At 41.9% G+C, this 12,707-nt stretch overlaps 2 protein-coding genes across 2 annotated transcripts in view; one reads left to right on the top strand and one right to left on the bottom strand.

Annotated features, from left to right (window-relative positions):
* The window catches only part of LOC119187091 (rab-like protein 2A), a 290,773-nt gene that overhangs the window by 185,566 nt on the left and 92,500 nt on the right, over window positions 1–12,707 (bottom strand). The gene's annotated exons all lie outside the window — the stretch shown is intronic.
* The window catches only part of LOC142769141 (uncharacterized), a 39,783-nt gene continuing 29,273 nt past the window's right edge, over window positions 2,198–12,707 (top strand). The window contains exon 1 of the mRNA XM_075872093.1: window positions 2,198–2,295. Within this exon, the coding sequence (XP_075728208.1) occupies window positions 2,198–2,295 (98 nt within the window). The remainder of the gene's footprint in view (window positions 2,296–12,707) is intronic.

Genomic DNA, 12,707 nt, shown 5'->3' with positions numbered 1-12,707 from the left:
GATCATATTGATTTATTTCTTCTTTTTGGCTGCAAGTAAGCGTGATATTACGCCCTTTTTTGTGCATTTTTCCTTTGCTGGTTTTTTTCTAGGTGTACTACTACCGCGAAAACTGACGGTGTTTTGGTATTTATTTTTTAGTTATTTAGTTATTTAGTTATTTATTTACAGATTCTGCAGGCCTAAACCTAAGGTCTCGCTGGAGGGGCAACAACAACAAAAATAGAATGTTGTATACTGTCACAGCGCAAAATCAGACGACCTTTAGATCTCTTAGCCAGCAGTGTTACATCAGATAAACAATGAACACATCAAGCGAAAGTCAACGAATAATTGACTCGGTCACTGCTAACTCCCCATACTTATACACTATTCAAAACTTAACTATACAAAAAGCTTCAAGCTGTTTTATTATATTTCAGTATCTTCAATATTTTATATTTGTTACATCTTATCTGCAAAGAACAACGGAGACTGTATTTAAACTCGCATGATGCTATTTGCTTTAAGATTTTACTTATTTCTTCTCACTTTGGTGTACGCGCCACTTACTGTTTTTGCATGTTCTTGCAGTGAAAAAAAATGTTTTGCTTCATTTATCTGCGATAATCCCTGCAACTACTTTGATTACCAGTCTGTCGGCGCTGCTCTTCTAGACAAACGTGGCTTGTATTCGACCAAATCGAGTACGCTGATCCATTCATTAATTTTCAATGACTTCTGTCTGTGCGCACTGCCCTGAAAGCCCACCGTGGCTTGGTTTTGACCGAATCAAGAACGCTACTTAATTCTTTACTTAAAGTTTACGAATATTCGCACAGCCCGCTATAGTAATACCATAAAGTACAAAGAAAAATCTCTTTGAGAGAATGGAAGACAAACCCAATGAATTAGCAAATATTGGCAGCAAGTATAATATCCTTCGCAAGTTCTTCACATTCGTAGCAAATCTGCTGACAATATATCATTTCATTGATCATAGGCTTCTTTGAGCTTTAGTAGGAGCCGAGCTAGTTCAAAACTCACTATAAAATAGCTAAAAAAACACCATGACACAGCAAAAAAACAACACGGGTGCCAGCTCTCAACTCAGGTTTATTTTTTTAAAGATAACATATATGCATAAGAACAACTGTTCATGCGCAATGTGTTCATTCAACAACACAAAAGAACAATACAAACATATTCAGCAATTTCACTTCCTTTTTTTAGGAGCGAAGCTCCTTAAGGCGTGGGCTGTGCGTCCCCTGTATGTAGCCACCTCTCGTTCAGTTCTAAGTATTACGCTAGCCACCGCCCGATCTAAAGGGTACAGCCATATCCATCCGTCCATCCATCCATCCGTCCATCCATCCATCCATCCATCCATCCATCCATCCATCCATCCATCCATCCATCCATCCGTCCATCCGTCCGTCCGTCCATCCATCCATCCGTCCATCCGTCCGTCCGTCCGTCCGTCCGTCCGTCCGTCCATCCATCCGTCCATCCGTCCATATCCGTCCGTCCGTCCATCCATTCGTCCGTCCGTCCGTCCGTCCGTCCGTCCATCCATCCGTCCATCCGTCCATCCGTCCGTCCGTCCGTCCGTTCGTCCGTCCATCCATCCATCCGTCCATCCGTCTATCCGTCCGTCCGTCCGTCCGTCCGTCCGTCCATCCATCCATCCGTCCGTCCGTCCGTCCGTCCGTCCGTCCGTCCATCCATCCATCCATCCGTCCATCCATCCATCCATCCGTCCATCCGTCTGTCCGTCCATCCATCCGTCCATCCGTCTGTCCATCCGTCCGTCCGTCCGTCCGTCCGTCCGTCCGTCCGTCCGTCCGTCCGTCCGTCCATCCATCCGTCCATCCGTCCATATCCGTCCGTCCGTCCGTCCATCCGTCCATCCAAAAGATGCAAGATGTTATAAACTAGGCGGTGGTACGTGTAGTTGATTATGAAAGATGCGCGGTGTTATAAAATAGGAATGATTCCACATATGGCGCGTGTCATCGTTCGATATAGTGCGGCGACGTACGCTAGGGGGAGCGTTGCAATAAAATTGAGTGGGCAAAATGTACGGAGGATTCATGGTTTACCAGGTTTACCTCCGGAGCTTCGCCCACTCATCGTCATTCACTTCGTGGATATGGCGGCATTTTTTCTCACATTCATGACGCTATTATATCTCGTTCCTTGCCAGACAGGGATAAAGATGGATCGCGACTACTCGCCCTACGTACCCGTGAAGTCCAATCCTGTCGCTAGGGTTTGCAGTTCCTCAACCCTCAAGCTAAAACTGGTTGACAATGGGTACGGTGAGCAGCATTACTCCTAACGGCAGCACACAGCAGCGTTTATGCACCCCATGACCATGTACAACGCTACCTAATACCGTAAGAAGATGACGCCGAAGGTTTTACACCTGAGACCTGCACTGCATATAGAAACGCTACATCACACAGCTTCAGCACTACGCCAAGTTTATCCACGCACGAAACCGGTGGAAACGAGGACTCGGGCGAAGCGGAACGCATAGTAATAGACAAGCTGTCCGTAGACTCCGGCGGCGATGCCTCCAAATACGCCACCATGAATGACCACCTCATAACCGAAGCGCAGTTGCGCTCTAGATGACTGAGTACCCTGTTCCTGAAATAGAAGTAATGTGATAAAGAATTTTTCAGAACAATGTAGAAGGCTTCGATTTGCCGACGTACATTAACTTCTCACGTCTTTCACAGAGAAAGTGTTCTAGTTGTCATTGTCTCCTTTTTCATCATCTGCATTTTGATTATGTTTTGGTAGCACAATGGCAAGATCACTATCATGTTCATTTACTGTAATCTCGACTGCATCCAAATTGAAGAGTCACACATGCGCCAAAACGGCGTATTTCCGAAAAACCAAGTATTCGTCGAGGTAGTCTGCTGAGAAAAAAAAACGCGCAAATCGTCAGTATAACACGCCGTGTTTCCTACCAGCCACACCTAACCCTGAACGCGTGGTGCGTTCCTGAACAAGCAAAATATTTTGACATGCGTCATTGCAATCCCAACATGTCCAATGAACACCGTAAAACTCGCAGTGTGATTGAGCTGCCATAAGTGCCCAAACCACGCCCGTAACTAGCCCGTGTTCGTCGCAAAACCGGCGACTTTCAGTTTAGACGTATGGTGTCAGTCTGCACCCTCCGGCCTCTCTCCTGCTTCTGCGATGCGATAGAAGGTGGCTGGAAAGGTCAACTGGCGAAGCCTCGCGGGCAGGTGCGAAGCATTGTGCGCTATTCGAGTGTGGCTTTCGTGCTTGACGCCGTCGGTGCTATCACGAAGATCGAGGATCACGATCGCTGATGCTGAGTGCCGAGTTTGGTCAGCTCAGCAAGTGCGTCTTTTAGAGAGGCATCGCAAATATAAGCGCTCTAATATGGGTGGTGCAAATCTATAGCAAAAAAAAACCATTTGAGAATATATACACCCAGCATTCACTTTACCTCTTATACACCTTGACACGCCAGTTCTAATTGAGGTTATATTAAAGTGCGGAACCACTTTTTCTCGCCACATGCAAGCTGCGCCCACAGTGCGTCAACCTCTTCGATCCTCCGTGGGAGCGCCGCGGTGCGGAAACAAGAGCGGGCCCCGCCCATCTCTGGAAACACGCTCTCTCCATGCGATTGGGACGGCCGGAGCGAAACATGCCGTGCGCTCGCCCTCTCGGAGGCCATGCCATAGCTCAGAATCCCACACACGAAAACTTCAGCTGAATGTACGCCACCGTACACAATGCCGGGACGGACATTGAAAATCTGCTACCAGAAAGAGCGCACGTTGACCAACCTCAACTGCCTTCGAACGTTGCTGATATTTCCGTCCTTGACGAGCTCAGTGCCCGACAAAACCACGATGCTTCAGCATCTTTGTCATCCTTGTCGAGCGTGCAAGAAACGTATTGTCGATTCCGGAGTCCTCATCCAGCTCGTATGCACTTTTGAAACAAGCACATGCAAAAGACTACCTGACCGCCAAGTGGGCAAGCAGCAAATGACCATGCAGCACCTACAGAAGGCCCAGATGCAAAACCAAGAGCAGCTGATGAACGTGGCTGAAAGAGTACGTAAATTTTCGGGAAACCTTGCGAGTCTACGAAAGTAGGCCAATGTCAGACTTTTCGAAAAACAAGAAACCAAGCCAACAGCGTGAAAACCACCAGGCGGAGCTTCCCCATCGTATGAAGACAATCAGCAGCGCCAAGCTGGGAGGCAAGCGCATTTGGTCATGAAACAAAAGAGTAAATATGGCTCACAACGTGACCGCGATGTCTTACGGACATCATAGCGAGAATGGATGACCTCCCCTTGAACACGAGTTGCCTCTCCGAGCTTCGTTCTCATTGGTAAATCCCTTTATGGTCGCCGTGTAAGATTTGGTATATTAACTCAAAGCGCACGCACTTTAACCGGCTGCGGTAGTGTTTTCTATATCAAGGGGAAAAAAGAGGCGCGGGCACGAAAAAGAGCCATGGGCGTTGGCTCGGTCAGTTATTCTACTCACTTCGATGTAGCTAGACGCACGGGTACGTGTTAGATGGTTTGACGAATATGGCGCGATCGTTAAGACATGAATAATGTCGCAATGCCGTCGCGTACAATGTCGAACACTTCCCGCCAGACAGTGACACATACGCACGGGCGGGAGTGGGGAGCTGTTACGCGGGTATGTGCCACAGGTGATTGGCACTTAGTATATACACAGGTACGGCGAGAACACACATGGGCAATCTTATTGCGTGATTGGCAAGGAAAATCTTACATTGGCAGCGTTGACCCGAGGAATGCAAAGAATAAATTTTAGGGTCCCTGGAGGTATTGAACCCAATCATTCTGCGTCCAGTCAATCTTTCTCTCAGCGCCAGGCCAGGTGTTGGAACCACTTCTCAAATAGACTATAATGTTTGTGAAACATCAAGTGTGGTCGCAGCGTTGGCTATCTAGTTTTATAAACACTACGGCTATGATGCAGCGACCACGCATTGTTAACGTCAATTCTAATGTTTTGTCACTTAAGTTGATTTTTATAGAAGTGTTCAGGCCTACCATCCTATCTAAAAAAACAGATACACGTAGAGTGAAAGTGTCAATCTACAGACGTAGCTTTCATTTACAATTGATATTGGGACATAATGAGTGAACGTTGAACCCAGATTATCTGAAACAATGCAATAGTTATCAACAATTGCGAGTAGGAGACGTCGGATTTGACTAAATTACGTTTGTTATGACGACGCGCATAGGTTTTTTACAGAACTTGAATACCAAACGAGAGTGAAGTTCAGAGTGATAGAGGGGCTTGAAGCGACCACAAGTTTTTCGGGAAGCAACGCCGGTGGAAGCAGGGTTTCACCAAGTTGACTAGTCTTCGTTATGGCAGCAGCGTTTCTCTGACAAAGAAAAGCTCACTTGTCAAAACGTCGACTTTGTCGACGTTCTCTGTAAGAATTTTAGAAGCATTTCGCCCATCACGTGTATTTCAGAGAAACCATTTGAAGTGAAGACTCAAAATTTTTCAAACTGCGGCAACAAAAATTTCATGAGTAGGAAGCAGCCTATATTTATTTGACATCAATTGAACTACACGCCGAAAGTAAAAGAAAGTAAAGCTATGTAGCCAGCCCAGCTGAAATTTAAGCACTTCAATCAACACATTTTCCCGACAGGAGCTTGACTGACGTGTTCACCAATTGGTCAAGTGACACTTCACCTCTGTAACTGCAGTCAGGTTTGCAGAGAACTGGGGTTTCTCATACGTACTCAAGCAAAATCAACACCTTCGCAAATATTGTGTTCAAAATACTGTGCTCACCCGTTTCTTTTTGGAAACGCGGAAAAAAAACTTCATGGAACTAGAAATCCCCGGGTTAGCAAAGCGCACAGCCGTGAAAAATATGTCTTGCCCAATTAGGCCATTTTTGATGAATGCATGGTTGACTTGTTAGGCGTAGCTGACTGTCGTATCCATTCTCTGCCCGCCACAAGTTGCTGTCTTTATATTTTCTATAGTTTCCACGCCCACATAGCGGTAATTCTGCGCGATTTAACTTTAATATTGCTGAGAGTTCGGCGATAAGGAGTGGAGGCAAGCGCCATGACCGCGAGTCAATAACGTTCAGTGCTTAACATGATTTCAAAATGACGACTCAAGGAATATGATATATATATAGACAAAAGAGAAGTTCTTTACAGGGGTGTCATTCTTTCATTTGTAAAAAAAACTTGTGAAACACCCCGAAAATGCGAACATTGATATCAACCTCACTCCGTTCAACCGGATCTCAGGATGCCTGGACACAGCTACGAGCGTGAATATTCCCTGGGACCGCGACAAGCGATGAGTTTCCGGGGCTTGTTTCGCTTTCGTGTTATGCCAAGATTTTTACTAGTGCCTCATATAAAACGCTTTAGGTTATAAATGGTGAGTGAGCACTATTGTTCCAATATTTTTTTTCTCGTTAGGCTGAACACCGAGAAGTGTGATTGACCGCTTGAAACCTACACTTAGTGGACCAGTGACGTTCGTAAGTACTCTTTGTTTTTCCATTAAATAGGTCAAGACAGCTTGTTCCTCGCATGCGATGAACAGCCTAATTAATCCAGAAGACAATGACACTAAGAAAGGGGCAGGTAAGTTTCTCTGAAAGTTTATTAACTATAGTGCACTAACTGGTACATCAGTTTAAAGTAAATGAACTGGAGAAAGATACGAGCTGCCGCCCACACGAAGTTAACCTCCAGCCTTCCGAGAACACGTCTGGTTTTTTACTGATGTAGATATCACGGCAAACATTTAAGCGTGCACCTCATGGTTGCGTGTAAATCCTGAGAGTATTAGCCAGCACTTCTCGTTGCCTCGGAGGGTATACTTTTTGACGTAATGTTTATTAAACAGCTGCGAAAGAAAAAGTGTTTTCAGTGTCTTAAAAAATGTGAACATGGTCTCCGTAAACATATTCAGTTCTGTCACAAACTTCGCGTTAATATAATTTCTTCTACGATATTCTTTGGAGAAATATAGCACCTGGTCTTAATGTTTGCTTCAAATGTGAAAACTGAAATTTTCTTTTTGAAGGCAGCTTTCATATGATTTCAAAACACGTGGCATCTGCAGCAGGAATGTTGCCAACTACTTTTCTGAACGCAGGTACTTCGCTGAATCTCCAGTGTCAATACAGTTTATGCGAGTAAGTCGTATGCAGCGTATGTTGTATCATATTCGGCGCGGTGACGTCTAAAATACGCATGCACGCTCTAAGCTTCAAGAAAGAGCATGCAAGCGAAACCGCGTACCGGAGCTTTCGTTAATGTCATACGGGATACGGCTAGTTCGTTATGTGTTCGTACTCTGCGGCGTTTCGAGCAACCAGTGTGTGAAAAGGCACCTGGAATGTTCGGACGGCCAGCTCTGGGATCTAGGTGCGTTTATATTGCTCTAGAACGGATGACTAAAATGCATTAGAAACGAGCTGTGTATTGCATATTCCCTTCAACGTGCGCTGTTAAAGAAGAGCATGGACGTAAGACGAAAAGACGGGCTGGTTGGCAATTATATATCTTGAAAACTTTCCTCACGACAGGGAAAAAAAACTTGAAATGATGCCACCCACTCCGTCTTTCTCGCTGTCTCACTTCTTCAACGAGACGCTAAAAAACTTCCACGAGTGTCACCCACAATATTTTCATGTTTGTTGGGAGCACAAAAATGTAGAATAGACCAGATATGAGTAGGCTGTGGTTCTGTGACATACACCCTACAAAGAGCAAATAGTTTTAATTAGGTTTTCCAATAAGCTGAAGCAGACATGCAGAAATATCTGTCGTAGACAAGGCAAACTATTTCTGCGCGTTTTTTATCATTCATTCATTCACAAAGCTTTATTTTTGTCCGGAAGCCCGGTATTTTAAGGCCGAGGCGGGCCTCATCCTCGTCGGTACCGTCAGAGTGAGCCTTATGGCGTCATCGTGGGCCTTCTGGACTGCCCGTAGCTGATCTTGATAAGATGCTCTTTGCACAAACTTCTGCCAGTAAGGCCGTTGTTCTTTGGGATTGGCGAAAGCCCTTTTCTTTCACTAAGAGCGCCTGTTTGAGACACTATTGATTATAAATTTGAAAAAAGCATTTTGCTCCACGGAATAACAATGTTTTTCTAAAGTGATACGCTCAGTGGGTTTCTTTTGATTTGGTAATTATTCTTGGGCATTTTTTAGGTAATCACCCCGTTCAATAACATTGGCTTTGCACTGCTTTTGTACCCGAGTCTAAATGTGTAAATTTCATGCACCTAAACAACTGTCGCATGATATCCTTAACTTGTGTTTGCTTAAAAATCACAGAGCACGCAAACGGAAAGCATATTAATTATTATCGAGAAAAAAATGAGCTGCTTGGCGCCAACTAGCATGACTTCAGAAGGATCATGTCCATAGTTAATAAACTTCTCAATACTATTCATAACTTTTCAGGGAATTTGGATGAACAACAACCAACTTATGAGATTTTCGTAGAGTTTAAAAAAAAACATTTGACAAAGCTTCACATGACAAAGTGCTGTATGAGCTGTGTTAAGTTGGTAACAATATTTATGCTTTCAAATCGATCGAAACGTATTTAACAGGGCACTGACAAGTGCTGCGCGTTAATAATTCTGCGTCAAGCTTTTTGAATATGCCTTCTAGGTTACCACATGGTCGGTGTTAGGCTTTTTAATGTTTTTTTTTTGTTTTTATCAGTCATGTCGTCACAGTTGTTTAGCCACTAGTGGTGTTGAAACTGTTTGCAGACGACTTCTTGAATTGTACTGGAGTTACCTGTGAAAACCATCATAAACAAACGGACCAGCGTCGTGAATATATCCTTTCATGGTGTGAAAAGTAGAATATGGAAATTGACTACGCAAATAACGCTTTTGCGCATATTACCAAAAATAAAAACCTAAATTTAAATATTGTATTCATAGTTTAATTCTGAAAACTTTCACTAGTTTCAAATATTAGGCGTTGTTGTATCAAATGACCTAAACTGGCGCAGCAATGTTGATAATATGCAGTCTTCATCAGGAAAATAGCTATGTTTTTTTTGTTTAATGCTACTGAACGCAACAAAAGACATTAAGATAATGGCATACAAATCTTTTATTGGGCCTGTTCAAGAGTATGCTGCCGTCGTGGTGAGTCCCTGCCAAAAAAGTCTAATCAATGAGCTGGAATGAACCAGAAGACTAGCAGTTAGATTAATTTGTTCAGGATAAAAAATCTACTTTAGTTACCAGGATGCTAAGCAATTGTAAACTAAACTCGCCTAATGTTAGGCGAAATAACGAGTGAGTAAAGTTATTATTTCACATTCTCAAGAACCTAATAAATTTTGATAAAATTATATACATAAAACAACCTGGTAAAATTAGCAGAAGAATAAGCTAGATAGTGGTCATAAGACCTGATGTCATGCACCCGCACAAACGTCTTTCTCTATTTGTTTTAGAGCGCTATGGGCACAATAAGATTCGAACCAGGGCCCACTGCCTGCCAGCCCAGTACTCTACCACTGAGCTAGGCCAAACTGGCCTTAGGCAGGCTTGATGCCGGGAAAGGATTCACTTTATTATGAGTAATGAAGCGTTTTAAAAAATGGCTAGCAGGCCTCACACAATGCGTATTCCGTAACGAGTGGGTTGTCCAATGCTTCAACCCCTTACAAAAGCTTGTTTTTTTTTCTCCTACCAACTTTGGCGCATACCAACTTCAGGCATAATTCTTCATCGTCGTCAGCCATTCCAAAAAAAAGAAGAAAAATCTTAGCAAGTGTGTAGCGGATACCACGCTTCTCCAAAATATGATGAAAGATACCATAATGAATGCCATAACAAAAACATGATATTTATAGCAGAGTGAGTACCGAGCAAGTGCTCTCGTAGCAGTTACCCAAAGAGCGTTGAGAAAAGGCTCTGACAGGCCGCTCGCTCTTCCAGTTTTCGCTATGACTGTGCTGCGTGTTTAATTAATTTTAACCAAGTGGACAGAAGGTCTTTGAGGCGACTGACTGCATTGGCATGAATATATCAAGGTATACTTGCAGAAACAACCACTCCCAGACTCACAAGGTTATCAACGATTTGATTGCTGCGATCATTTAAAATTATATCTGCATGTGTAGGAGGGTGGGAATTGATTATTGATGTCTTGCTCTGAAAATAATAGCTTCTTTTTACTTTCACTATTTTCATGCCATTTCTTAATGACCATGCAGCTAATTTTTGTACTATGCCAGAACAGATTTTTTTATTTTTATAATTTATTTATTTATTTATTTATTTATTTATTTATTTATTTATTTATTTATTTATTTATTTATTTATTTATTTATTTATTTATTGTACTCTTAAGGCGTGGGGGCAATACAGAGGGAAGTGGTGAACAGAAAATCATACGAAATTGGGTAGTAAATATTACAACAAGCACAGAATACAACAATGATATAAAGAATACACTAAAATAGCAGTACATACGATGTAGTAAGGAAATGCTTTGTAGTTACTAATATGTACAAACCAGGTTACATAAGATTAATTCCTGCTTATACACCTTTATGACAACAATATCAAGATGTCATGAATTCCTGGTTAAACAATGTTACATAGAGCCTTGCGAAAAAGTTTGTTATCAATGATGGTGACAATACGTCCTTAGTTAGGTGGTTCCATTGCCGAGATGTTCTAGGAAAAAAAGAATCACTGAAGGTGGTGGTGGTATTTTCTGCTTGAGTTCCGACTTTGAAAGGATTGTCTACACGGCGTGACAAGTATGTCGCCATAAAATAAAGTCACTTTGAAAAAATGGATGATAGTATATCTTGTGAAATAGAGTTAAGCGAGCTATTTTTCTCCGTCATGATAGTGATGGAAGACATGAATTAGCTTTCATTGAAGATACGCTGGAAGTGCCGTGATAATTAGAATAAATGAATCGAACATATTTGTTTTGAACTAACTCTAGAGAGAAGATGAGGTTCTTGTTTTGTGGTTCCCACACTGCTGCAGTGTACTCTAGTTTGAGGTGCACTAATGACTAATAAAGTAGTATTTTAAGGACGATGAAGTGGTAGAAAAATTGTGACGTAGACAGACAAACGTGCTGTTAGCTCTATTGATTATGTATTATATATGAAGAGACCAAGCTAGGTTTGAAGTTATGTGAACGCCTAACTATTTATATGAATTCACAGGATTTAAGGGGCAATATTCATATTGTCTGATTTATAAGAGTATGATTTTTTTCATACCATATATAATATCTTGAACAATAATATTCAAATGCCGCATTGTGCCAAACGCCGAATATCTTTATAAACAGTCTTCGACTGATCTTTGTTAGCAGGCAACACGTCACTAATCTCATTCTGCCCCATGGGCCCTGAAAGTGAACCTCAGAGCAGAAGAAAGTGGTTCCAGCGTAGTTTGAACAAAACACCACTGAATGTATTCATTTATAGATGACCTTTCCATTATACACCTCGTCAGTCATTTCTGAATGCCGTTTGACGCCAAGATTCAAAAACATAGAAGCAGTAAACTCCAAAACGATTGAAGCGTGCACACCGATTTTTTTTAAAACAGGGCATTTCCATAATTTTTATGTTGGCACTTGTTGCCGCAGTGGAAATGTCTGACAGCTTTCCCCTTTTTTATGGCTCACGAACCTACTTGCAACAGACACACGTATATATACAGAGGTTTCGAGAAATGTGTCTTGTGTTTTTTTCAAAATCAAACAAAGGTGGTATCTGCGTGCTATTTGCGGCGTTTCCTTCCTGTGGCAGAAGACATCTTTAGATAGGTACAAACATTATTTAGGCAGTAATTATATAAACAACACAATTAGGTTTTTAACCATTGATGATAACCGGTCGAGTCAAACGGGTGAATTCAAGCCCTTACTTCTAATTGTCCATAGCCGTTTTAAAATTTTGGGAAAGTGGGTAATCACCACACAGGAATGCCATCTGGCCAATTTCGCTGGCGAAACCAAAAACGACGCACCAAACAGCGCGGCTACCATTCATTTCGACAGCAGCCTCAATGACAACGCTCTTTTCCTCGCATTGGGGGAGATTAATTAGCGAGCGTCGATAAGCTTCCTCGAAGCGAAGTGCCTAAATTGACGATTTAAAAAGGGCTCTAATTCGCCCTCTCTACACGAGCAACTATCATCACTGTTTAAAATGTTGTCTATATATATATATATATATATATATATATATATATATATATATATATATATATATATATATATATATATATATATATATATATATATAAATATAAATATATATATATATATATATATATATATATATATATATTGTGTGTGGTGTGTGTGAGGGAGAGAGAGAGAGAGAGAAAGAAAAGGAGGACCTTCAGGTACATTCAAGCTGTATGATGCAGCTTTTCACCCAACAGACCCTCAACATTTTTCTTGGAAAATAAAAACATTTCTGGTATATATATATATATATATATATATATATATATATATATATATATATATATATATATATATATATATATATATATATATATATTATGTCGCGATGTGAAAACAGGTCATCTTGAACAGCTAAAACCACCAGCAGGCCGCATTCCTTTCTATCATTGTGTGCCACAGTGTTCCTCTTCTT

The sequence above is a fragment of the Rhipicephalus microplus genome, chromosome 8, assembly GCF_043290135.1.
Source record: "Rhipicephalus microplus isolate Deutch F79 chromosome 8, USDA_Rmic, whole genome shotgun sequence".
In the NCBI taxonomy this organism is placed as follows: Eukaryota; Metazoa; Arthropoda; class Arachnida; order Ixodida; family Ixodidae; genus Rhipicephalus; species Rhipicephalus microplus.
Note: the sequence above shows the minus strand (reverse complement) of the source record. Positions and strands in the feature narration are given on the sequence as shown.